This window comes from Sturnira hondurensis, unplaced genomic scaffold (assembly GCF_014824575.4).
Source record: "Sturnira hondurensis isolate 20B ecotype Veracruz unplaced genomic scaffold, ASM1482457v3 Scaffold0017394, whole genome shotgun sequence".
Classification (NCBI taxonomy): Eukaryota; Metazoa; Chordata; class Mammalia; order Chiroptera; family Phyllostomidae; genus Sturnira; species Sturnira hondurensis.
The window spans coordinates 9,245,248-9,271,461 of NW_028090025.1; the positions used below are offsets into that span (position 1 = coordinate 9,245,248).

General features: G+C 44.8%; 3 protein-coding genes across 6 annotated transcripts in view; 1 reads left to right on the forward strand and 2 right to left on the reverse strand.

Annotated features, from left to right (window-relative positions):
• PDXDC1 (pyridoxal dependent decarboxylase domain containing 1) overlaps positions 1 to 6,564 on the forward strand; it is a 52,109-nt gene extending 45,545 nt beyond the window's left edge. For both annotated transcript variants that reach the window (XM_037067761.1, XM_037067762.1), the window contains 7 exons: positions 632 to 803; positions 1,427 to 1,545; positions 1,821 to 1,942; positions 2,915 to 3,007; positions 3,081 to 3,177; positions 4,123 to 4,227; positions 4,759 to 6,564. In XM_037067761.1, coding sequence (XP_036923656.1) covers positions 632 to 803; positions 1,427 to 1,545; positions 1,821 to 1,942; positions 2,915 to 3,007; positions 3,081 to 3,177; positions 4,123 to 4,227; positions 4,759 to 5,009 — 959 coding nt within the window. In that variant the 3' untranslated portion in view covers positions 5,010 to 6,564. The remainder of the gene's footprint in view (positions 1 to 631; positions 804 to 1,426; positions 1,546 to 1,820; positions 1,943 to 2,914; positions 3,008 to 3,080; positions 3,178 to 4,122; positions 4,228 to 4,758) is intronic.
• A 558-nt stretch (positions 6,565 to 7,122) lies between these two features.
• On the reverse strand, positions 7,123 to 21,223 carry NTAN1 (N-terminal asparagine amidase). 3 transcript variants are annotated; one of them, XM_037067764.1, is made up of 10 exons: positions 21,063 to 21,223; positions 14,913 to 15,015; positions 14,771 to 14,836; positions 14,365 to 14,473; positions 12,139 to 12,212; positions 10,932 to 10,985; positions 10,321 to 10,374; positions 9,258 to 9,355; positions 7,853 to 7,966; positions 7,123 to 7,447 (listed from the first exon to the last, which is right to left on the reverse strand). In XM_037067764.1, the coding sequence occupies exons 1-10, from the start codon at positions 21,141 to 21,143 to the stop codon at positions 7,268 to 7,270; spliced, it is 933 nt and encodes a 310-aa protein (XP_036923659.1). In that variant the 5' UTR covers positions 21,144 to 21,223; the 3' UTR covers positions 7,123 to 7,267. The 3 variants fall into 3 exon arrangements, with proteins under 3 accessions (XP_036923659.1, XP_036923660.1, XP_036923661.1); XM_037067765.1 differs by lacking the exon at positions 14,913 to 15,015 and having other exon boundaries at positions 21,063 to 21,208; XM_037067766.1 differs by lacking the exons at positions 14,771 to 14,836; positions 14,913 to 15,015 and having other exon boundaries at positions 21,063 to 21,150.
• A 1,909-nt stretch (positions 21,224 to 23,132) lies between these two features.
• The window catches only part of RRN3 (RNA polymerase I transcription factor RRN3), a 45,271-nt gene continuing 42,189 nt past the window's right edge, over positions 23,133 to 26,214 (reverse strand). The window contains exons 18-19 of the mRNA XM_037067669.1: positions 24,204 to 24,981; positions 23,133 to 24,171 (exon numbers count right to left, since the gene is read on the reverse strand). Coding sequence (XP_036923564.1) covers positions 24,820 to 24,981 — 162 coding nt within the window. The 3' untranslated portion in view covers positions 23,133 to 24,171; positions 24,204 to 24,819. The remainder of the gene's footprint in view (positions 24,172 to 24,203; positions 24,982 to 26,214) is intronic.

Genomic DNA, 26,214 nt, shown 5'->3' on the forward strand with positions numbered 1-26,214 from the left:
CTCCCCGAAGCCCCTCAGGCTCCACCCTTCAGGCGTGACTTAGCTCCCTCCTCTTCATTGCCCTGCCTTTCCTGCCTCCCCACCACAAACACGCCAAAGTCCTTTTCTTTCCAGGATGTCAGTGTGCAAAAAGAACTGCGTGGTTGCCTCTTCGTTCTTAACCTGTGATAGGAGGTTTATAACATGACTTAAGCAGAATCTTTCTATGGGAAGAATCCCATTTCCACATTACAGTTGCATTGTGTATTAAATCGGAGGGGCTAATTCTGTCTTTGTATGAAAAAAACTCTTACCCCTGGAGGAACTGGATATACACATACACACACACACACATTTTTTTAAAAAACTAAATCCACTGGGGTGACATTGGTCTGTGTGGTCATACAGATTTCAAGTGTACATTTCTATGATACATGATCTATACATTGTATTGTGTGCCCACCACCCAAAGGCAAATCATCTGGCACCATATATTTTGCTACCTCTTTAGTAGATTTTTTTTTCTCCTCATCTGCAGCTGGTCGGATGTTCCTAGAGCTGTAGGCCTTTCTGGTAGAGGACATGGGAGCCCTGCCCTCTCATTGTTAGCCATTCCTTAACCATTTCTCTAACGTGCTGTGAATGTTTTTAGCTTTAAGAACTCAGGGAGACGACGTGGATCAGCTTGTATCCTGCATACAAAGCCAGCTGCCTGTCCTAACCTGTACGCTGCGGCTTCGAGAGGAGTTCAAGCAGGCAGTGGCCGGAACGGCAGGCCTCTTACACGTTGATGACCCTAACTGGCCTGGGATAGGGGTTGTCAGGTACCGTTTGGGCTCCTGGTGTTAACTTAATTTCTCTTTGCTGTGTAAACGCTGTGGTGGGTTGTTTATGAACCAATTTAACAATCTCAGATGAATGTGTGTAGTCACGGTACACATGTCTAATGGAAATTCAACTAGATGTTCTGGGCGCTTGCAAAAGCAGTGTAGCAGGCGATGGGGCCACCTCTGCACTCAGTAGCAGTTGCCGTATGTGGTTTCTGTGCCAGCCCACGAGTCACTAGGACAAGATGTATTCAGGCACACACCTGATGGGTGCTTCCTGTGCGTGGCGTGTGAAAACAAGCACCTGGTTCCCTGGCAGAGCAAATGCCTGTGTCCTCCCTGTGGCTGCTTCCCACCTCCTCTCAGGATGAGGGGCAGCTCCTTTTTTATGACGGGACTTCCAGACCTTGCCCTCACTCTCCAGATTTCATGGACCTACAGGCTTGGCCTTGAGATATTCTTGAAAGTTGGTGATTTTGAAACCGAGTGGCTCCTTTGCCCATTTGTCTCACTCCACATCCTTGCTAACCTCTCAGAGCTTACATTCCCCCTGTAATCCTGTGTCTGAAGAGACATTTGGTATTGTAGATTTAAATACTGTTGTTTGATGTTGTTTATAGGTACGAACATGCTACTGATGATAAGAACAGTTTGAAATTAGATCCAGAAGGGGAAAAAATTCATGCTGGACTCCTGAAAAAGTTAAATGAACTGGAATCTGACCTTACATTTAAAATTGGTAACTACAACTTTTATAAGTCTACTGCGAACTTTGCCAGCACACGTCTAATTTGCTTGAGAGAAAATGGATGTCTTTGAGGAAACGCTGGTTCCTGTTGGGAACCGAGAGGGCTTTCCCTTTTGCAGCCTCCCCGGGCTTCCTTTCTCCTCGGAACCCCCTCCCTCCCTGCGGAGGGAGGCTCCTTAGCATGTGGTCACGCGGTTACACAGAGAAGCAGGTCTATGTCTGGCTCATGACAGCTGTCCAACTTGGTGTGCTGTTTGTTCCCACAGGCCCTGAGTACAAAAGTATGAAGAGCTGTATTTACATTGGCATGGCGAGTGACGACACAGACGTTTCTGAACTCGTAGAGACCATTGCAGTCACAGCCCGAGAAATTGAGGAAAACTCTAGGGTCTGTAAGACTAATGAGCATCTTGTTCCTTTTCTGGGTTTTGCCTGAGCAACTAACTAGAGTCACAGAGGAATATGCTACCTTCAGAAACATCTGTTCATTGATTCTTTCCCCCCAAATTTTCACATCTTTGCCAGGCATCGGGAATGCCAAGTGGATTTGACAGGGTCTCTTCCCTCAGGGAACTCATAAGCCAGTTGGGAAAAGAGACGCATATGACTGAGTGAGGTGGTAGATGCTATGGGGTAGACGTTAGGGGTAGCTGAGCATTCAGGAAGATGTAGTCACTGCCCAACAAGGTCAGGGAAGACTTCCTGGTTGCGCTGGGTCCTGAGTCTGAATGAGACATGCTTCTGGTAATGGGGCTTCCCCCCGGTAACAGACGTGCTCCTTTTGGCCAGTTGGCATGGAGGAGTAGGCTGTGAGGCTTAAAGTTACTTCTCCAAACCAGAGATTTGAGGCACTAGACATCACTCAAAAGGAGAGACAAGGGGCCAAAGCAAGAATGATCTGAAAGGAGACAGAAACACATGTTATGTGTTTCAGTTTTGGGAGGGGTGGGCAAGAGAAGGAAGTTTGAAATGAGGCTGAGAACCAGCTTGATTCCTTCTTGGGTAGACTTCTCAACGCTTCTTCCAAGCCTGATTGTATCACTTCTGACTCCACATCCACGAACGTGGAGCTGCATGTCTGCTTTCTCTACCGATCTGACATGCAGACCCTAGGGACAGTTACTTCTCTCTGTGCCTTGGCTAATGAGGCTGGTCCTCAAGGTATGTCTGCTTAGGGTGCCTTGAGCATTTTACTTTATCCTCTTTTATTTGGTTTTCTATTTTACTTTTACACTGGCATTTTAAAGTATAAAATTGTTTACCGATAGACTTTAAAAAAATGTCCTCAGCACTATGTTAGTAGTTCTAGGCCCCAAGTGATAAGCTTAGATAAGTGATGCTTTTCTTGGTCTTAACACAGCTTCTGGAAAACATGACAGAAGTGGTTCGGAAAGGAATTCAGGAAGCTCAAGTTCAACTGCAGAAGGCCAATGAGGAGCGCCTTCTGGAAGAGGTGAGCCTGCAGAGGGGCTCGGGCTGGGAGCCAGACTGGACAGGGTGATGTTGAGCAATGTTGTGTTTTGCAGGGGGTGTTACGCCAGATCCCCGTCGTAGGGTCCGTGCTGAATTGGTTTTCTCCAGTCCAGCCTTCACAGAAGGGAAGAACTTTTAACCTAACAGCAGGTAGGACTCACAGCCTCCTCCCAGACTTCACGTACCTTGAGAGTTTTGACCAAATGCCCTGGGATCTCACTCATTGAAAAGCCTTGTGTACATCCCATGCTTTATCCTGGGTACCGTGCCAGGAATCTGTCTGTGCCTGTGACTTGCTCATCTTCCCTCTCCTGCCCAGCCTGCTGAGATGGCACGTAAGCAGATACACATTGCCCGCAGCAGATTTCCCTGAAATCCAACGAGAACATGTTCACTCAGCTGTTCAGACCCTCAAGACTGGGCATTTTGCTTCAGTGTTAATACTGCAGTCCTCATTCATGTTTTGCCCAGCAGAGGGCTGCCATTGAAAGGGACAGTTGACAGACTGATCTATAAAACTGGCAGTTGAATTTCAAACTAGGCAACCAGCAAGAATTACGAGGTGCTGGGTTTTGGGGAAGACAATATCCAACTATAGGACTCCCTCTTTCCTGTTCTGGCAGGAGCCCCTTCCTCTGTCCCTTCCCCAGGAAATCATGGCTCCACTGTCATATGACATCCAGAGATAATCAATTTTGAGCCTATCACACCTCAGCCTTTAGCAGAGGCATCCATTCCTTGTTGCTGAAGTACAGTTGCTGAGGCACTCAGAGGGGGAAGCTAGGGTCTTTCCCACTTGGGCCTGGCTCTCCAGGCATGCTGAGGCCAGCCACGCTGCTGGCTGAGTGTTTTCCCATGTACACAGGATACCTGGGGAGGCAAGGGTGAAACATCCCAGCAGGGCCAGGACTCATAAACAGCCGTGAGATGACTTTCTCCAGTTCCTGGCATGTTTCAGGGGCTCCTAAGTCTCCACCAGTCTATGCGAGGTTGCGTGGCCAGAGGAAGCTCAACAGGGAACAAGGCTGAGTGGGGGCATCTCCCAAGGCAACCTGTGCCAGGATTTCCAACCACCCCTCTTTCTTTTCCTGGCAGGCTCTCTGGAATCCACAGAACACACTTATGTCTACAAAGTACAAGGTACAGGAGTAACACCACCACAGACCCCCTCAGGCACTCGCACTAAACAGAGACTTCCAGGTACATCTGTATGTTTGAGTTCATTAACACTAAAGAAAACGGGTTGTATTTCTCTTGGGAAAATAGACCTTTTTGCATCATGTAATGGTTTTCCATTTGGTATTACCTGCATTCCTTTGTTTTCCTGGTTCTTAACCCAAAGTCCTGTTTATCTTCGATTAAGACCAGTGTCTCTTTAAATAACCAATCCAGTAGCCTTGGGCTTTAGCTATGGGGAAGCATTCCCAAGGGTAGGGGGGTGGGGGGGCAGGGAGTAGGGTCTCCAGAGCTGGCATCATGTTTAACCTGGTGTTTACTTTCCTGAGTTTTTCACTATTAAGGTGACCTCAAAAGTTCCCTGCCTTGGGAGCCTGTTAGTCTCCTATCAGCTATCTTTTCTTGCCTCATCACTTAAATGCTTCAGAGCCAGTCATTCCGGGGATTTCCGCAGGACAGTTGGAATTAATAAAGCAATCTCTTGTTGCTCAGAGAGCTCCGTTGCAGAAGTGTCCTTTACCGCACCTCAGTGCTGTACCTCCCGTCTTTCTCTAGGCCAGAAGCCTTTTAAAAGGTCTCTAAGAAGTTCAGATGCTCTAAGTGAGACAAGCTCAGTCAGTCACACTGAAGACTTAGAAAAAGTGGAGCTTGGGCCAGAACAACGGGCCCCGGAGGCCAACAGCCCTGAGCAACACCCAGGGGCTCCCACCCCTCAGGACGCCAAGCGGACTGGAGCCTTCCAGAACAGAGTCCAGGGCTCAGAAGATGACCGCCCCCAGGGAGAAGAACCCGAAAGCTTAAGATAAAATTCAGTGTTTGGTTTGAGACTGTACTGGAATATTTTTGTCAAGAAAGATGAAGTTATACTGAAAATGTGAACTGTGCCACATGCTAATACAGGAGAAATTACTGTGATTTGTGCTTAGCTGGGATTTCTGCACAAGTATGTGCCTGAAAGCCAGGCTTGCTAGGAGGGTAACTGACTTGTCTAATTTTATGGGTATAGAGATCAGCTGTTGTTTCTGTCCACCCAACTGTAGTAATACATTTTATCCCCAAGTACTATAAACACTTTTTATTCACAAAGAACACTCAGAATGTCAAGTGCCTGCCACTTGAAACACCTGCTCTTACCTTTGTAAGCATAAGTTATTAGGTTGCACATAACTTTTTGGTAAGACAGTTTTCTTTAGACCTCTGCAGGTTCTCTGTTGTACTGCAGCAGAGGACAGCCAGCTTTTGCCACCTGTATTAGTTGGTGATTACTTTGATCAGGTTGCAGTATACAACTGGATCGTGTTGGCTTGAAGGAGAATGGGTTTGTTTCAATGGAATTGTAAATAAGAGTGTCGGAGAAGCCCCCTTTTGCCACCCCCAACAGCTGCTTTCCCTGGAGATGGAAGGACTGTGTCCACGCAAGTTGCAGCAGGTTGTCGTGCAAGTTAGACGGGGCAGTGCTTCTGTCTGGCCTTCCTCTGCCACAGATCCATTTCTCCCTTTATACACTATTTGTAAACAAATTAAAGGATTCATCTATTAGGAGTAACTGCAAAGACTCTTCTTGACCATATATATGTATATTTTTAAATACTGGTAAAGCTTTTAAATTGGCACAAAAGAACAGACTGTGCTCATTTCTGTCTTTAATATCTGAAAACCCAATAGATGCTTAAGAGCCTAATAGTAAATATGCTATGTAGCACCCAGTTAAATTTAAATTCTAAAATAAGTCCACCTGTGACTTGTTTCACATGGGAGCTTCCGTAGCTTCTGTTCCACTAGCAGCTCACCCGTTGGGGCCCAGCTCAGAAACAAGAACCTGAAAAGTCCCCAGGTTACTTTTCCCAGGCTGATCAAGCCAGACTCCTGCAAAATAACTGAAGGTTAGCTCTTAATGACTGCCCGTGTCCGCTTTTCCGGAAGCACGGCACCCCTCCATTTACCTTGGTGACGGCCCTGTGCCTCTAGCCCAGCAGTCAGCCTGGAGGGACCGCCAGGCGGTGGGAATCCACACTGGGTGTGTGGACTGTAGTACTGGAAGCCTTAGTTATACCACAGCAGGCCTATAATTACACTCTGATTTAATGTGATTTCTGACATTTGGTACTCGTCAAAATGCAATTTTCCTTTCTTTTTTTTTTGGCGGGGGGTGTGCAAATGATCAAAGTCTTCCCTGTTTATTTGGTGCAATGAAATATAGCAGATAAAATGGGGGAAGGGGAAACTATCACCTTTAACAAGATTAATTTTTAGACATTTTTATATATATTTGGAATTGTTAAATTGGTTTTGCTGAAACAGAATCTCACCCTTAAGATACTATTTCAGTGTTGATTTCAATAAAGGTTCTTCAAATTGTTACCAGTGAGTTCAGTTCATAAATCTTATTATTAATCAAGCACAGTGACTTCCTTTAGGATAGATAGCAACTTCAGAAAAATAAAGATTGCAAGTAAAATTTGCAAAGAATCACAATTCGGGCGTTTAATGACCTTATACCTAAAAAACAGATTTATCAGTGGTTTCATGTAACACTCAGATTAAATTTAGTCTCATGGGAAATTATTACTGCAAAAACAGTGAGATCAAACCCTGTTTGTCCTTCCAAACTTTTCATCTCATTCATCTAGAAATGTATTTATATCAGGTTTGGATTTGATACTTGTAAAATATTTTGGGGCACCAAAATACCCTCTGTGAAATGTATAAATTCTCACTGAACTTTGTTGCATTTTAAATATTAACTTTAAAGCAAATTCAATTACATTTTTTTCTTTGTTCGCTAGTTTTATAGAGTTGGAAATCCTTACCTAAGTAACTGAAATAGCTGCCACAGAATAGCGAGGCAGGTGGCTTCTCCCTGCCCCTTATTACTAACCAAACAAGAAAAGCCAGAAACAAAAAGTAAACTTAAACAAATGCCTTTGCCAAAATAAGATTTTATTTTGAAAGTCATCTGAAAGACACTAAGACTCAACAGATGTGGACTCCAAATTCATGTTCTGTCCAACCCCCACCAACAGTCTCTTGTCGTGCCCCAAAGTTGCTTTGGTAACTCCTATCTCTAGCTCCCTGCAGAAGAGATCTTTTCCCATAAGCCGTCTTCATTTTTTTTGTAGAGCAGGGCTTTATTTCCAGGGAAGAGTGTGTTTGTTGGAGATGGGTGTTTTTTTAAAAACACCAAGGTAGACCTAATATGTTCAACAAAGTGGGGGGGCTCCGCCAGAGGTGACGTGGAAAGGTTCTGGAAGACAAGATATGAGGCATGAGAAAATACCCTCGCTCTGTTCCCTACTTTGGTAAAAGATGTCGAATAAAATATCCTTGTGTTCCTTAAACATTAATTAGGATATTCTCAAACCACTATATAAATATATATATAAATTGTAAAATTACCTAAGAACGGAGGTGTACAGGGTTATTGAGAAAAAAAGCAGTTGGTTGCTTAGTGCTTTATCCATGCAAGTGTCTGTCCAGGGCATCACTTATCCCCAACTGACAGAGAAGTGAGTGGGACCTGTCAGTGGCCTCCTGAAAATTACTACTACCCAATCAAAGAAAAGCAGCTTTTAGTCTAAACCCTTTTTTTCTTACAGACGAGGATGCTGGGTCCAGAGAGTTAAGGTTTGCCCAACCTGTAAATTCTCACCTCTAGTATTTGCTTATCATCTTGCTGTAACCAGAAATCCACATGTGGAAATGGCATCCAGGAGTAAGGTCCTATACGAAGTTGTTCTGTCTTTGCATCGTAAATACTAATCATCTGGAAAAAAAAACCATTTCAAGGATAGAACTTAAGGGATGCCATCAGCTTCTCAAACACTGCCATCAAAGCAGGCTCCAGCACAGTCCGGCAGTTAAGGCATTTATCTGAATGATAAGCTTTACAATTTCGTCTCCTAGTAACAAAAGCTGCTACTTACTACTTCCAGCTGTCTGGTAACTGCACTTTGTGGGTAACGTATATTATTTCATTTAGTCTGGACAACAGTCCCACAGGAAAATGGCATTCTCCCTTTTCTGGTTGAAAACCCGGGGCTCAGAGACGGGTCACAGAACCAGCCACAGTCCCAGTAGGCAACAGAGCTGGGCCTCAAACCCAGGTGTGTCTGACTGAAGTCCACACTCCTTATTGCTACATACACCACTACCTTGTTATTTATGCCCAAGCAGCTAAGTTACCTTGCAACTTTATACAATGTCTGTTGCCCCATCAAAAGAAAGGGAAAACAGTTTGTAAAAATGCTACTTTACCAAATGATCAATTCTCTGAATTCTCAAATTTGTCAATGGTCATTCTCAGCTTAACCAGCAATGTTCAATTTTGGTTACTGAGACTGAAGTACATTCTGAACATTATCTAAATCAAGGCTAGTATGCCACTCGAGGAATTATAAAAGGAACCCTAAAAATGTTACAGGGCTGGCAAAATGGGTCACTCTGAATCCAAACATTATTTTCCAATGGCAATGTCAGCATTACATGAGTGGGCAGATCTTTTTTTCGGTGCTCTGAATGTAATTTCTCTTTTTTCACACTCTACGAATTTTTAAAGGATTTTTTTCGCCCATTCCTCAAATGGAATGTCAATCTTAGGTTTTTAGTTTTCTTTTAAAATTAAAATGTTATTTAATTAAAAAACATGCTGAGGCAACTAGACTTTTAAGATGATTTGATCAGTTTGTTCCAGCAGGTTGCTCTTTAGTGACTTGGTCCAAAGGAACGTATGATCCGAGGCAAAGAGGGGAGAAGCCTCTTTCCCCCTTCCTGGCTCGCTCTTTGTAGGTAGTTCTTAGAAAGTAAAAGAGGTTCGTTCTGTTTGGATTGGATGCTGGGGTTCATATTACTTCCCTCTGCATCTTCAAGGCAGAGAAGTGGGGTCTTGAACTTAGAACCTAAAAGCATTCAGTGTGTGTGTTTTGGGGGAAGGGGCATGATTAACCTGCAGCTTTAAAGAAGCTGACATGAAGTTTTCATTTCTAAGGTCTGTAAGGCTTTGTGGTTTGCTGCCCCCTTTTTCCTTCACCCCAACACAAAGGTAATCCCAGACTCACTGGTCCTCCCGTTAAAGCTCGTGCGGCACGCAGCTCCTCCTCCGGCCCGCGATCTTGGAAGGAGGCTCTGTAAATCTCTGCAGTTTTAATGTTGACGGCTGTGAGAGACAACAGGATGACTCTGAGCTGGCAAGAGACAAACATGGAAAGAGTGCACAGGCCTACAGTTCTCCCACTGTACATAACAGAATATGGGTAAGTCTCTCTCAAAAAGAGAAGAGAATGGAAATTAAAATTATTTTAGCCAGGCATCTCTCACATGAGGCCTAAGCTGAACTAGGTTCAGTAAGACTGTTCCAGGCCAAGAGCTGGCGCCCCCTGGGGAAGGCACTCCATCTCTTCAGGCAGGTGTGGCAAGGCCCTCCTGGCCAGCCCTGTGACCAAATGTGTCTGCAAGTGGCTGGGTGTGATTGTGGTCAAGTCTGGTGTGTTTGTTTTCTCATTTTTCCTACCCATTTCAGACATATACAAAGTTGTAATGAATAAAATTAATGCACATCTGTATACCCACTACCCAGCTAAATACATAAAATATTACAGATATGGTAGAAGCTCTCTGCAAATAACAGCCAGTTTCACCCTATTATATCCTTACATCTTAGGGGCCATCACAGGAGTGGAAGTTGCTGGATTTTCCCTTATCTGATAGTTAATACTTTCCTTTGTAGGATCTTTGTTCTCAACCAAAACCTTACTTGGTTCCCTAAGTGTAAAGACATTCTAGGCCCACTCCGGCCTCTGAAGCCCTGGCTGGAGGAAAGCACAGCTGGCCGCCTCAGGTGGGCACAGTGCCACCAACACTCCCCTTACTGGTGGCTCTGTCCATGCTGTGTACACGCTGCCTGGCTTTCTCCTCCCGGGCTTTGGATGTGGACCCTTCCTCCCTTCTGTAGATAATGCTTAGAGAGGGTAAGCTGTTTGCCCAGGGTCCCCCCAGCAAACAGGAACTTAAGCCTGTGACATACATCAGGGGGCTCACTAGTTCACAGCATCGGCCTCTGACTGGAGCCTGCCTCGTCAGTGGGTGGCCAGCCTCCAACCCTCAAGTAAATACACTACTTACCAATGCCATAAATTATTGGAAAGTGGTTTTCATTTTCTTCCCGGTCGTTTAATTCTAACAAACAAAAACAATTCTTTTAAGATCCAGTTTTTAAGAAATACTGAACAACTGCTTTCATTTCATAATAGAGGCCACGAAGGAGCCCCCACTGCAAAAGGGGGGAAACAGACAATGAAAGGGTAGTGGGTCCTGCTTCCTTGACGAGGCCCAGAGCACTCGGGTTCACACGGAACAAACTGCCACTTGCAAAGCTGGCGCCGCCCAGCCATCTACACGCTCTGCTATCTGCCCCACGGGCAGCAGCGCCTGCCTGGGGGTGGGTGGTCTCTTCCCCCCAGGAGTACAGAGGCTGCTACTGAAAATCCCAAGGAAGGAAAGATGAGTCGCACTACAGGGCGCCAGCATCTCAACGGAGGCTGAGCAGAACCTGGACGTTGGGAAGGAGGGGAAGGCCATTCCAGCAGATGGAAAAAGCCAGAACAAACGTCAGCGAAGCACAGCAAATTGTGTCTTCTAGGACTGAGGTACTGACGCTAGGTCCCATTTCAGGGTGAGGACAAAAATGTTTCTGAAATCCATAGCTTTGTTTTGGGAAAGATGGCAAAACCTACCTGTCACACATAATGTCACTAAGTGAATGTCATCTTCTTGTCTGTCAAATTCACCTACAATCAGAATTTTAAAACTGGACATCAGAAAAACTCCTTTAATTAGCAGAATATATCCTAAGCAAGTCAAGAAGGGGACGGAAGGACAGAAGCTGCTGAGCCACCTCTGGCCCACCACCCTTTCAGCTACAGCCCGGCCTAACAGAGGCCAGGCTGGCTTGACCTCACGCCACGGACCCCTTCACGCCAAGTGACAGCCATGCTCCCAGCCTGCAGCCCAAAGGTGACTGTGACCAAGGCTTCCCATTCCTCTCCAGTCTGAGAGGTTGGGGGGGATAAACTGACTCAAGATGTTTACTTTTCCTAAGTAAGTTTTTTTTTCTGATTCTCAGTCAAAAATTTGATCATTGAAAAAATTTGGAAAATACAGGAGGTTATATGGGATAATGGGTTTTAGTGGTAGAAGTATATGGGCTTTAATGCCCATGATCTCAGTTCGTATGCTGTGCGTTCATACTGTCCTACGCACAGCCAGGCTCACAGCATGTAGACAATTTTATATCCCAGTTTTTTGTACACAGGCATGTATTTTTCCCATGGAATTCAAACTTCCTCATAAGTACTATTTTTTAACATCTACACAATTATTCTTCTACTAATGAATGTTAAATTATTTCCTGCTGTACGTGTTCTACTGACTGTCTTTGAGCACAAATCTGTGCACATTTCAGATTACTGTGTTAGAACAGATCCCCAGAAGGGGAATTACTGGATCAAAGGATGTGAACATAAGACCTCGCCGTGATGCCAAACTGCTTTCCCACCAGGTTGTACCAGTGTATGTTCCGGTACTGTGTGACTGTTACCTCACTGCCTCATGGTTAATTAACACAGAACAATGTGCTTCTTAAAAAAAATACTTGCTCACTGAGTAGGGAAAAATGATATGATCAGTGTTTTCATTTTCCTCAGATTAAAATGGCCACTTCTGCCTGGAGGGAGGTTCTGTTTTTCCGTAATTCTTGTCCCCATCCAGTTAGCCCCTAAAAACTCAGCTCTCTGCTGCTCAGTCTTTATGGAAGATTCCCAGCTGAGCAGTTGATGTCACTCCAGGAAGGTGTGCCCCTCTTCAAGCGTGTCCTCACTGGACTTATTCAAGCAAAAATGGGTACAAATTTTATCAAATTGGGGAGAAAAACAGTGCACTTACTAAGAAGCTGATGAGTAAGTTTTTGTGACAACTGCCTTTCATCACTGAAGCCGCCCACAAGGTGCACTTCCAGCCTGGCAGAGAGAGAGGACGGTGGTCAGAGGCCAGCACGAAGTAGCAACAGAGTGCAGTGGTTCTGCTTTCAATGGTGTTCTCAGCTTCCGTGAGCCCTCTACAGCAGCACTCCTGGGCCTTGTTCGTGCCGTGACACACACACAGGGGACTGTGTGGCTCCCTGGGGTAAAAGGTGAGGCTGCCCAGGCCAGGCAAGCTTCTGGAGACCCTGTCCAGGAACTCCAATGGCTAACTGGATTTATATCATCACAAATAGGATGCCACCTTGATGCAGCAAGTGAGGAATTTTGCTCTGGAAGAATATGACTCTATCACACTTATTTACCCACCCAAAGCAGGATACCTCCCTAAAGCATCTTCAGTGTTTTCACCTAAGAGGAACAGGGGTGGAGAAGTGGGAAGGGAAGCCAGTTACCTGACTATGCCTGTTCTGTGCAGAGACTGAAGTGGCCCTTCCGCAGAACTGTCCCCCCCTAATGCCCACCTCTCCTGGAGAGAGGAATGATCCTCTCCACCCCACAGAGAAGGAAACTGGGTCTCTTGTCTAAAGCGCAAGCTTATCTACCATGTCCCCCTGAAAGTTAGCCACGTGAGACAGAACACAGTGTTCTTGCAGTTAAGGATGTTTGGGAAATCTTCCCTACTGGAACCCCTCCCCAGGAATCACAATACAGACTAGCGAAGAAAAGCCCTCCGAAGCCCAACAGTTGACAAAACCACACTACTTTGTTTATCCCCATGTTTCCCATGCTAACTTGCCTACTAACCAGCGGGCCACAACTTCGAACCACCTGGGGACTAGGGCTTTGGAAAGCGCGGCTCCAGTTCACAGAGCCCTGAGGGAGGACCGGAACCCCTAAGGAAGCGAGCACGGGAGAAGCATCAAGTGGCCTCGTAACAGACACCTACAGGGGGAGGAGCCGTCATCGCCACGGCTTTGCTCAGCGTGGGGCCACAGGTTTGCCTTCCGAATCATGGTTGCAGCAAACCTTCCCAAATGACCATGATAGTTCCATGAACAGAACAGGGATATCTCACAAGTGTGTTCCCGGATTCATGGAGCCGGGCCTGTGGCCAGGCCCCGCTATGTAATCAGTGGCGCCCGTTGCAAAATGAAAAGGCCGTTCGGCAACTGCACAGGTTGCATGCCTATGATGCTGGCCCAGCTTGTGTCACCAACACAGGCAGAAATAGAATTAAATTTAAAAACTGATTTGTGTTGTACTAGTAAAACTGAGAGGCTTAAAAAAAAAAATCCATGGAATTCTAAGAACTTGTACATGAGTGAACTAGTTCATTCAATGGCTACCTTAGACTTCAAATAAAATGAGAGCAAAGCCTACCAAGTCTGCCTAATGAGAGAGAGAAGAGGGGGACAGGGGTACGAGCACAAGGCAGACCTGGGTCATGGACCTACCACTAACGAGCTGTGCGAGTCCCGCTCAGCTGCGTCACAGTGTCGGCAGCTGTGGAGGTAGTGACACTGCCCGTCACCAGGGAGGGTTGGATGCTGTGAGGCACGGCCAGGCCAGACATCAGCTCTTGTAAGGAATCCACGATGACACCACTGAAGTACTGGCACTTAAAACTGTACCCCCAGCCTGTCAGCCATCCCCTGTCTTTCCTGCTGTTTTTCTCCATGGTCCTGTCCACCATTTAATATTCTACTCTGCTTACTGAATGGCCCCTTGCCTTAAAATGTAAACACCGTGGAGGCAGGTTTGGTCCACTCTGTCCCTGCCATGTCCTTGGCACCTGTCACAAGTTCTTGCTCACAGGAAGCTTTCAGTAAATAACTGCTGAAGGGATGAGTAAATGAAGAGATACTAGATACTACATATGCGGAATAACAAAAGCAACATCTGACATATAAACATCTAAAAATATATTACTGAAAGTAAAACTACAGGTGCAAGTTCACACCTTTCATTTACACTCCAGCACTGCTTTGCTGCTATACCCACTGCCCATTCATTCATTCACTCAACAACTACTGACAAGAGGCCATGCTGGGCCCTGCTCTGCTCCAGGGGAACAAGACAGATATGTGACCGTGACATTCTGTGCTTCTGTAACAGCTTCCACAGCTATTTCTTCTGCACACGGGTGCAAAGTTCCTGATATCACAAAACAGAGTAGTGTGAAGCTCACCTTCCACATTGAGTGTGGTTGGAAAAGGATTTTATGGAGTTCATGATCAAGGGGACCTCAGCCTTGGTGTCGGTTCCATCACAATGTGTCAAGCAGGTAGCCCCATTACCTGAAGAGCAAAGAGTGAAAGGACTCATGTTATTCCCAGTGAGAACTCAGTAGGCAGGCCAGGTCTACTCCTGTCCATTCGGACCACCTCATCTTTGAACATCCTGTAAGAAAAAGCAGAAACTGTGCTGCCCAGACAACCCGTTCTGACCAGGGCGACACGGAGACACCATGCAGACCAGAACGGTAAGCGGGGTCAGTCTCAGAGAGGACACCAAGACACTCCAATCAAGAAATGAATGGTCCCAAATGTTGGGTCACTTTAAGTAATGATTTCCTTTCATCTCTCTTGCCATACCTGTGTGCCTCAGGACCACAATGTGACAAGTGGTGGCATCATCAGAACCCAGAATGGAGATGGAGCCTGTTTAAAAAAGAAATAACATAAAATATCCAACAGCCTTTTGGGATAATGCCCAATTCACTGCTTCCTAACCTACCATCCTTTGGGGAGGTCACTGCAAGCTCTCTTTGCTGAACATACAGAAGGCCCTGGGGTCCCACTTGTTGAACAGACTGACCTCTGAGAAGTCTGGCTCTTTCCTGTTTAATTAAAAAAAAAATAAAATAGTGATGGAAATTAGTGAGAATTGAGTAACTAGAGAGGTGGAGAGAGCCAAGTGTGCCCTACGTGGGAAACACACACTTGTAGGGCTGAGGTGTGTGTATTACTTGACAGAAAGGCTAAAATAAAAAGGTATCATGTGGAACAATGAGGAAAAAAATGAAGTTCTGTTTTAACCTATAAAACAAGGTATTAGTGCCTGTGGAATGAGATGCCAAAAATCCTTTTTCATAGTCTTTTTTACTGAAGAATATGAGACTCTTCAGTTTCACAACTGTAAAGAGATTCCGATTATACGTGAATCCCTAGTGGATCAGAGGCTCAGAAACCACATCCCCCCTTTACTTCCTTTACAGAGGTAGAGGGGTTAAGCCCTTCCCTGCCCCCTAATCTGGTATCCCACTCTGTAAATCTGTAGTGAGGAAATAATCCGAAATCTCTGTATTATTTAGGACAGCAAAAAGCTGGGAGCAGCAATAGGACAGGTGAGTAAATTGTGCAGAACCAACTCACAATCACTAACTACACTACCAGGGAAAAGGAGGATTATGGAAAGTGGTTTTGAAATGTACACTTGAAAGCAAGATATAAAAGTATACAAAATTTAAAGCTATAAATAGGTTGTAACACTACCATGCTAAAATGTTGCCATACTTAAGAAAAAATACTAGAAGGAAATTCACCGATATGAGCCTGGTTATGTTAGAACAGGGCAAACAAGTAATTTAACTGAGGTCTTTAGTCTTTAATTCTTTTATGATGTAGTTACATTATTATTAAAGTAAAAGACCAAAAAGGAGGAAATCTGTGAAAAGGATATATAAATATTAGATGCCAACATTTTGTTTAATTAAATATTTGTATAAATTCTTAGGCAGTAAACCTGGGAAAAAATTCAGGTGATTAAATTTATTAACGAAAACTGAATTACACATTTTTTTCAAAAATGTCAAGTAGATACAACCCTAAATATCATACTCTCCTTACTTGCAGTAAATAAACTAAAGGAACAAACTCTTATCCAGATGTGTAACACTGAGCGCGCATGTGTTGTCTGGAGAACAGCTTTAAAGCCTTGAACAGGCTTCTCGCCACAGATCCTGGTTGGTGTGCGTTTACGTTAGTACTTACTAAAACAGATATCAGAACAGTGTAACAACCAACTTGATGAGTTATACAGTGTTTTAATGAACCTCCACTGATTGGAAGCAAAGCAGCAATTAGAATGAGACCAGCCCTTGATTTAAGAAAGGAGAATTAAGTGAGCTGCAGTGATTAGCCTGCAAGCTTTGCCTGCTGTGGAAGTCTGAGAAGTAAACGTGGCTGATCGTTGATAGGAGAACACTTCTCATTTTCATACCACTTTTCACTTCACCTCAATTCAAAATAACAAAGGAGAATTCAGAATTTCCTCCGTATCATTCTTTTAATACATACCTTTGCTTTGTTCTTTTGGGAAGAGGGGCAGAGAGGGAGTAAAGGCGAGTTTTTACCACTCATTTTCACAGCTGGGCCACCGCCCCAAAACAAAGCTACTCATGAGAAATGATTATCACTTTCATACCCAACACCAAAAACCAGACTTTTTGACCAGCTTCTACTATTCCCTCCGCAAAAAGAAGAACGGATTGCTAGGACAGACTGTCACTAGGCAAAACTGGTAGGTTGCATCAGGCTTCCACTTTAAGAAATAAGTAAAGTTTAGCCAAAGTTCTCTGTGGGAAAATCCACAGCCAGCCCTACCTTATAAACTCACATCCTTTCTGAAATAAAAATAGCCCCAGCTTTCTCAACTTTTGATATTCTCTGGACACTAAAATTCACTGAAAAAACAAATCTCTTTTCCATTGGTTTTTCTGTGCTACCCCTCACCCTCATTTCCCAGTTCCTATTCAACGGCACTTTTCTCTTAACCCAAGGGCAGCAAACCCTTTTCTGAACAAGGCCAGGCAGTAAACATTAGGGGCTTTGCAGACTGTGCAAGACAACATCAAAGTAGCACTGCCCACACGTAAATGAACAGCTCTGGCTGTGTCCCCCAAAACATTATTTATGGGGGACAACACAATCTGAATTTCATATTTCACAAGTCACAAAACATTATTCTTTAGATTTTTCTCCCAAGATTTAAAAACGTAAAAACCGTTCGGGGCCGCCAAGCTCTCCACAAGCCGGATTGGGCCTGGGGCTGCAGTTTGCTGCCCCCCGAGTTCGTCAGTCTCCTGGCTGTACCTTCAAGGAGGATCACAGACCCTTTCCCCCCGCTGCTTAGTTCTGTCGGCTCTTCCTTCAAAAATAGGAGAGCAGGCATAAAACTGTTTTGCCAACTGCAAAGCATGGTGCTGACTAAGAAATTATTATTAACAGGTATAGCTCTCAAAACAGCCTTCTTTCCCACTTGTGCTATCTTATTTCAGACTTTCATGATCTCATCTAAATTCCTGCCACAGAATTTACGAGCAGACAGTGAGCAAGACAATGCTGGCCTTGGAGTGCCCTGCCTTTCACCAAGTGACCGGGGCACGCTCCTGACCCTGTGCTTCCATCTCCTCCTCTGGGAAATGGGGTGGTGCTGGCCACTCCCTGGGTTGTGTGAGGATTCACTGAGAGCATATTGGCTGGGGGCGACTGCCACCACTCCCCACCCATTTCTTTGACCCCCGAGGTCGCGCTGCCCATGCTATCCTCCTCGACGGCTGCCAGCATAACCGCTTCAAAACATATTGTTACATAACTTTTCTGCTCAAAAAAAAAAAAAAAACCCAACCAAACTTTCTGAACCCAGCAACTTCACTTGTAGGAATAATTATGGGGTTTATAGATATTTGGCTCTGTGAATGTTTGTAATAGTAACAGACTATAAGCATTTTAGATGGTTAAAAGTAAAAACAGCTTTAACCAGTGTGGCTTGGTGGGGCATCGTTTGCAAAGCGAAATCTCACCAGTACGAGTTCCTGTCAGGGAACATGCCTGGGTTTCGGGGTGCTCCCCCCCGTCGGGGGACAGAAGAGAGGCAACAGATCACTGTTTCTCTAGCGCATGGATGTTTCTCTCCCTCCCTCCCTCCCTCCCCCCTCTCTGAAAATAAATAAATCTTTTTTAAAGAAAAGAGTGGGAACAAAGTTACTTTGCATTCACATGTGGAATTCTACGGAACCATTAAACAAGATGTTGCAAGGCTGGTTACTGGGCATCCGGTTGCTCGTTAAGAGCAGACTTTCCATAGCATCGCCCAAAGGACCTTTCTGCAGTGATGGCCACAATCTGCATCTATGCTGCCGCACACAGCAGCCACGCGTGGCTGTTCATCACTTGGAATGTGGTTAGTTCAACTGAGGAAGTGATTTTTAAAGTTTACTTAATACTAATGAATTTAAATGTAAACAGCCACACGTGGCTGGTGGGGGCCATACTGAGCAGTGCAGCTAGAGAGACTGCCAGGGCTACAGCCCTGAGGACGTGGGCGCCCCATGCCTGGCAGTCGTCGCCTGTAAAATGGGAAGAGCAGCAGCACCCACTTCACAGACAGCGGTGCTCAGCAAGGTCCCCTGTGTTACTGTTATTACTGGTGTTACTCTATGCTAGGCTTAGCTAGGCACAGGCTTCTAACTGCATACTTACAACATATTATTACATGAAGAAGACATCATAAAACATATAGTATACTCTCATTTTTAAAAGTATATCATATACAAAGAAAAACCTATGATAGGATATTGACCAAAATGTGAACAGTAGTTACGTCATAGATTCTCTTCTTTCTGATATTTTTTTTTAAATAAAGAGGCCATACTACTTGTTAGAGAAAAATAGTTAAACCTTTCACTTCCACCCACTGCTTATTAGTTGAAAGATCCATCCAAACTCCTCTAATCCAGGTAAGACCTACCTCTCTGGCTTATCTTCACTCTTCCCCTTCTTCCCCTCTCTGTGCCAAGGAAACTGGCCAGACCATCTGCCCTCAGGACCCTTCCCCTCCTGCCCATCGGAGCAGTCTAGCTTGCCCAGCGAGAAAGCTCTCTCCTTTCTTCCCCTTTTCAAATCTCTCATGCCTCCACCTTCCTTCCCTTAAACGGCTGCAAAAGAAAGTGACCTTCCCTCTGCCACCTTTCTGTAATGTGAAGTGGCCCCCATTGCACAGCCCTTCTAGGCCACATCTGCCTAGAAACAGGCCAAACCTAAACAGGCCAAACCCCTACAAGAGGGGCCAGCAGTCATGATATATCCCCACACCCCTCCTCTACACTCTACAGCCCCCTCCACACTCAGGGGGCTGCCTTGGACACTGATTCTTTTTCTAAATTTCTGTCGCAGAAATTTTCAAACAGACATAAAAATAGAATGTCACCTAGGTTTTTCGGCAGCTCGCATTTTTCCCCTTGGTGAGTCCTACTGCTGACTTCACTAGTTAATGGTGTGACAGTGACACCGTACAAGGAAAGTGCTTCCTTAGAGCAATGCCTAGTGTATTGCTCAGATACCTAGTGTATCTGCTAGGTATTCAGAATGTATCACTGATGTTTTCTAGAAATGCAAAGTTGAGACCCACTGGGCTGTCCCCTTTTCAGGTCAGTAACACCTCATTGCCCTTGGGATCATTTTTTTTTTTTTTAGATTTTGTTTATCTTTAGAAGGGAAGGGAAGGAGAGAGGGAGTGAAATATCAGTATGGTTGCCCCTTGTGTGTCCCCTGCTGGGAACTGGCCTGAAACCCAGGCTTGTGCCCTGAACTGGGAACCGAACTGCAATCTTTTGGTTCACAGGCCAGCACTCAACCCACTGAGCTACACCAGTCAGGCCCCTTGGGATCATTTTGTTCACTCATTTCTGGAACAATTATCTACAGAGTGCAGATTCATTTCCAGGCTCATCTTCCCTATGGTCTGAGGATACAGGGCAAGACTCTATCTGCCTTCAGGAAGCTTACATGCTAAGGGACAGATCGAGGGAGAATAAATAAAACTAGCATGCAGGCAAAGTAATTACAATCTATGCAACTGTTAGAGGGGAAACTTCAGGAATACCTCCCCTAAGCCTATAGACCAGATCAAGTTCCTGCATTTCATATCTCAAAGTGAAAAGGAGCATTATTGCTTTATGTCACTTAACAGTTTATGGTATTTGAATGATTCTGTGATTAAAACACCCCCCAAATAGATTGTATATGCCCTAATTGTAGGGACAGAGGCAAACACAAGACAGTGCTGAACATATTTTAGAGACTCAATAAGTATCACTAAAGTCAATTAACTGGTTCCCCCTTAACTGGAACTGGGGCAAGTGAAGGTTTGCCCCCCGCCTTTTTTTAAGTAAAAACCCCTCTCCAAACCGTTTCTGCATAAGCATGGACTGAGGGTTCTGAAATCTGAGGACAAAAGCAGGAAAACAAAACCAAACGCTGCCGTCTAGGCGTGGTCCTCAACTCGGCCCAGCTGTGGAAAAGCAGGGCCCTTTCTTCTGGCTAAAAATAACCGGGGCTTTATGCCCCTGGAGAGGGAGGCAAAGGTGTAGAGGACCTGCCAGGATACCCCTGCCCAACTGCTGTCCCAAGCCCAACCCGGAATAACCTCCTGCTTCCTGAGAACCCTCAAACGGTGCAGCGTTCACAGGGGGTGGGGATCCCCCCAAGTGCTTGTGAGCAAGGGCGGCTGCCCAGATTTGCCCAAAAGGGGCCAAATCCAGACTGCAGGTTGGGACTGCCCTGTTTGGGAACAGGGGGTCCCGGGGTGCCTTCAAGCCGCGGTGCTGTGCGACATTGGGCAGGTCACCTAACGTCTCTGGGCCCCGCCCTTCCTCTAGAAAAAAGGAGCCTCGGCAGATGCCCTCTAAGGTCCAAAGAAGGTAAAAGCTCCACAGATGCTTCCAGCGAAGGCATAAAGTTGACTGCCAGCGGCCCGGGCTCCGGATATGCCGCCAGCACCTCAACTGCGCCAAGTTTGAAGTCCGTTTCGGGGAGGAGCGGGTGGTTACCGTGGAGTGTGGAGGGCTCGGGCCGCCTCGAAGCCCCCCGCCCGGGCCCTGCTCACCTCCAGAAGTGGGTGGGCTCGGACGAGGTCCCCAGCAGACTGCGGCAGCCGCACTCGCCGCCCCTCAACCAGCAGCGGCATCGCGGAGCGAGCCACTCTGGCAGGCCCCGGGAGGCGGTGGCCTCCCCAGCCGCAGGTTGCCCGCCGGCCCAGCCCCCGGGTCGCCCCGCCACGCCCCGCCAACGCCCCGCCGCTAGCGCCGACGGGAAATGGAGTCCGAGGAGACGACGCTGCCCCTCGGTTGAGGAAACCCAGGGCGGGGCCGCAAGGCCTCATGGGGAGTGTAGTCTAAACTCGAGGGAGGACTGCGGCCAGCCTCCTCCGCAAGGGGCGCTGGGAAATGTGGTCCTGAAAGCGTGGAAATGAAGGTAGGGCAGTGGGGCTTAACTCGAGATACTTTACTCAGTTCCCCAATCTGGTAACCTGGCTCACTGCGGGGTGTGGGGGCTGACTGCTTATTCACAGCACAGCTTTACCGCATCTCATTGTAACCCTGAGCAAGTCCGAGTTGGGAAAGTGTGGTGCACCACAGGATTGTATTCAGTGAATAAACGCACACCACTCTCTTTTGATTTTATTTACTTTTAGAGGTGGGAGAAAGGAGAGGGAAACATCCTCTCGCACGCCCTCAACTGGGGACCTGGCCCTCAACCCAGACATGTGCCCTGACTGGGAATCTAACTAGCGACCTTTTGATTTGCAGGCCCAATACCCTGAGCCACAGTACCTAGGGCCACATCAGTCTCAATCTGGGAAAATAAGAGCCTGAACTTGGCTAGCGCCACATTTAGAAATCAATCACACCTGGCACTTGGCATCCAGTTGGCACTCATAGGAGGGAGTAAAGATCAGCAAGATAACGTATCGGTCCCTACTCAGCACCCTGGTAATAGGCTGGGGTTCTCTATTCTAAAACTTGGAAGTATCACTCAAGTAGATCCAACTCCACAAACACATTAGCAAAAAGTAATTTAAAAGAAAAGGTGGTGAGGTGAAAGAGGAGCCATCTCATGCAGGGAAAAAAACTATTCAAATGTAATTACCTATATTCCACCTTTTTTTAAAAATAGGAACACTCCCTAGGACAAGAGTTAAGAATCACCACAGTTGGCAGCACTCTGGCCCCTCCCCTTCAGCTTAGTTCTCTTAAGTTGGAACCAACAAGTAACATGGGTGAAATGATAGTTACCTTTGTCTTAAAAAGATTTTTCCGTGGAAGTGCTTCTTGCTTTAGGCTTTCTCACAAGGTAGCCAAACAGCTACTAACTTTACATAATTTCCACCCTGTCTGTGTCTTCACAACTTACAGTAGCTACATTATTTTCACTTAGCAGCTCAACAAAATTAAGAGCTTTAAATCACACACCTGGTTACAGAGAGAAGCCACTTATTAAGGAAGAACGCGACCATAATGGACAAGAGGATGGACCCTGGTTCTCCTTCACCAACTGATCTGGCTTTTCAGTAAAAGAAAGAGAAAATCCCTTGTTGTCATATGAAGAAACTTCACAACTATTCCCCCCCCAAGATGTTCCTTCAAAGCATGTGAAGTTTTTGAAGTATTCATCTTCCTTGAACCAGTTCAAGCCTCACTCAGCTGGCTGTGATCAAAGGGAGTCACTGACACTTCAGATGCACCTGGAAGTCATTCTTGTCACCAAAATCCAATTTATTTTTGAGCATTCCGAATCACATTAAATCACAATGGCAATATTTTTGCCTTTTTAATAGTAAAATCTCAAGCCCTGGCTGGTGTAGCTCAGTGGATTGAGCACGGGCCTGCGAACCACACAATCGCGGTTCGATTCCCAGTCAGGGCACATGCTTGGGTTGCAGGCCAGTTCCCGGTTCCTGGCACGGACGCACATACATTGATATTTCTCTCTCTCTCTCCTTCCCTTCCCCTCTAAGATAGAATAAATAAAATCTTAAAAAAAAGAAATCAATTTAGTTGCATCAGCTATTATAAAAAATAAAAGCAAAATGTATAATTTTTCTTAAAAAAAAAGTAAAATCTCAGTTGCAGTTTTTTATTGTTTTAATACAAAAAAAATCACTCAAAAGAATATCTGTGTCTGAAGCCTCCTCCTTTATTGGGCTAACAATAGTTCCGGATTAACCATGTCATTGTTTTATTGTCACAATGGGTTTTTTTTCTCAAGCTCCCTTGAAATTAAACAGACTTATTTATAAACATGTCCCTCTACATTAAAGTTACTTCCCAACCCACAAAGACCCCACTTATCATTCATTTCTATGAACACATTTCATTTACTCATTCAATCCAGTATGGAAAAATCCCACCTTGTCAGCAGTTAAAAAAGAGAACCTAAACGTCCTCAAATGTCTTCCCACAAAGTCACCAAAAGAAAATCACCAATATTCAACTTTTTAAAGCAATAAAAATTCATATTTTCCAAAAATGTATTTACAGACTGAAATTCAAACTCTACATTGCCTTCAATACAATTATACAAGAGCATACAAAGCTCTAGGAAAGTATTTCATTAAAAATATTTCTCATCAAGAAAATATTACTTGGCCTTAAATAAAATACAGGAAAAGGGGTAGAAAATAAATATGTTTAAAGATGTCCATTCTCACAGGTAACAAAACAGTATACAAATAAATGAAGCTAAAATATGCATGAACTTCAAAATGACTCTAGCAATGTGTGCACAAATTTGTTATAAAGTAAGGTTTAGACCCCTGTGTTTAGTTATAAAAATACAAAAAGAACCTGGACAGAGGGTTTCACTGAGCTGAATCCATGATACAAATAGCCAGTGGACACAGAATGTAGCTGTAACCTTGGTTTTTGTTGCTAGCAAAACCATCTCACCAAATAACCTAAAATGTACCCACCCTCCCAGAGAAATTTTCAAGATGAGAAATGGTCTACTAATTCTGATTAAAAAAATTTTTTTAAGTTAGTATTTCACTACAAACAAGTAGTTTCAGTTCTAACAGCATCCCTGGGAGTTCCAGGGTAAAATGCTCTGTGCTCGTGTTTTATAAAAGCCCAACCCTACTTTTGGTCAATGCAAATTACTTCTACCTGAACTCTATTTTTCTTCTAAATCCATCTTTACACTCACCAGCAGATGATCTAAATCCTCTAAAGCATATGATCTAAATCACCAGCATGTTTCCCTAAATCCTCTCTTCCCTCCAGGCCCTTCATGGTCTCCGACGTCCCTGGAGCACTCTAATTTTCAGCACCTGGGACCAGCTCTGCCCATCTCCCCACTTTCCTCCTGTCTTCTCTGCACCCGACTAAACCCCAGCACACAAATACAGTTACAGCACAGGGTACGCCAAACAATGTACTCAAAATAAAGTCACTCTAAAAACTTTAATAGTGTCCTAGAGGATATTCACCCATCAGCAAAGTCCTATACTTGTGGCTGTGACCAAAACCCATGTTAAAGAACTAATCTGTTAAAACAGGCTGCTGCCAATATTAGAGATTTCACAATAATTATGTCAATAAGTTGTAAGATAAATAATGTATACCTTAAACAAGTTAAGCCTTCAACAATTATCAACAACTCTATTGTAAAATATTGCACATGATATCCAGTCTTTTCCTTTTGTCTGTACGAGAGCAAAAAGAAATAAACACGTCTGTTCAGACACCAGAGTAAGTGTAACATGAAAGTAAGCTGCCTCAGACAGGTCCTTGCTCTTGTTTGATGTGAAGCTCAAAGAGTGTGAACCCTGGTCCTGAAGGGCAGGATGGGGAGGAATGTCTGTCTCAATCACAAATCCTTGCCACCAGAGGCAAATGGTCTGGCAAGTCCAACACGGGCGGGGAGCCCACACTACTTGAAGGACTTCGGAAATGCGTGTCAAAGGAGTTTGGCGTGATTCCAACTTCGCCTTTCAAAAAGTCATCATCTTCATCTTCTACCACCTCCTGTCAGAAGAACATAGACTATCAATAAGGTTACAAATGGTCATTTGAAAAGCTTCCAGGAATTCCTTTCCTTAGGAATGGGCTACTTCTGGGAAGTAAGTATTTAAATTTCAAAAGCCTCCTCTGATGCACACTAAATTGCTCATCACACATTGTCACTATTTGTTTCAAGTCTGATTTTTTTTAGCTTTGCCTGGTGTGGCTCAGTAGATTGAGTGCCAGCCTATGAACCAAAGAGTCATCTGTTCGATTCCCAGTCAGGGCACATGCTTGGGTTGCAGGCCAGGTCCCTAGTTGGCGAGGGGCGCAGGCGGGTGGGTAGGCAAGAGGCAACCACACATTGATGTTTCTCTCCTCTTTCTCCCTCCCTTCCCCTCTGTCTAAAAATAAATAAATATATTTTTAAAAAGTCTGATTTTTAAAAAAAGATTCAGTGAGGGAAGGTAACATATGTCATTCTTCCTCACTATTATAATCCTTGTATTAACATCTAATACAATGTGAATAAGTGAAGGAATGGCAGCCTCAAACGCAAAATATAAAGAAAAATAATAAAATGATCTTTCCAATGATTACTTATGAAAAAGGAGACAGGCACATAAAGCTGACTGTTAATGTGGAAAGAAATGTGACACAAAGTAGTGAACAGTGACACTACTTATTACTGACTCTGACTTTCCCCTTTGGCAGTAACTGCCTCACCCCCACCCGACAGACACCGGAAGTTACACTGCAGACCTGTATCTCTACCACCTATTCAGGAAGCTACAGAATCAACGTTACCCTCTATAAAATTACATGTTACTTACAATGCCAACACAGTAAATCTGCCGTTTACCTGCCGTTTACCTGGTGGTAATGATCAAGTAGAAAAGACCCAAATTTGTCTAGCTGATTCTTAATTAAACTTCACTTTCTAAAGTTAATGTATGAAGTGTCTGGTTTAAATAATTCATCAAAAAACATCAAATACTCTTTTTTTTTTTAGATTTTATTTATTTATCTTTAGAGGGGAAGGGAAGGAGAGAGGGAGAGAAATATCAATGTACGGTTGCCTCTTGTGCGTCCCCTGCCAGGAACCGGGAACTGGCCTGCAACCCAGGCATGTGCCCTTGACTGGGAATCGAACCTCGATCGTGTGGTTCTCAGGCCCACGCTCAATCCACTGAGCTATACCAGACAGGGATTAAATACTCTTAAGAACATGAATTTGGAATTTTGTAAAGACACAAT

Coding starts and splice junctions, on each gene's coding strand:
- NTAN1 (XM_037067764.1), bottom strand. CDS start 21,143: ATGCCGCTGCTGGTTGAGGGGCGGCGAGTGCGGCTGCCGCAGTCTGCT. Junction 14,837..14,912: donor AGTGACCTCCCCAAAGGATG/GTAGGTTAGGAA, acceptor TTTTTTAAACAG/GCTCCATCTCCATTCTGGGT. Junction 9,356..10,320: donor TCCAATAATTTATGGCATTG/GTAAGTAGTGTA, acceptor TGTCTCTCACAG/CCGTCAACATTAAAACTGCA.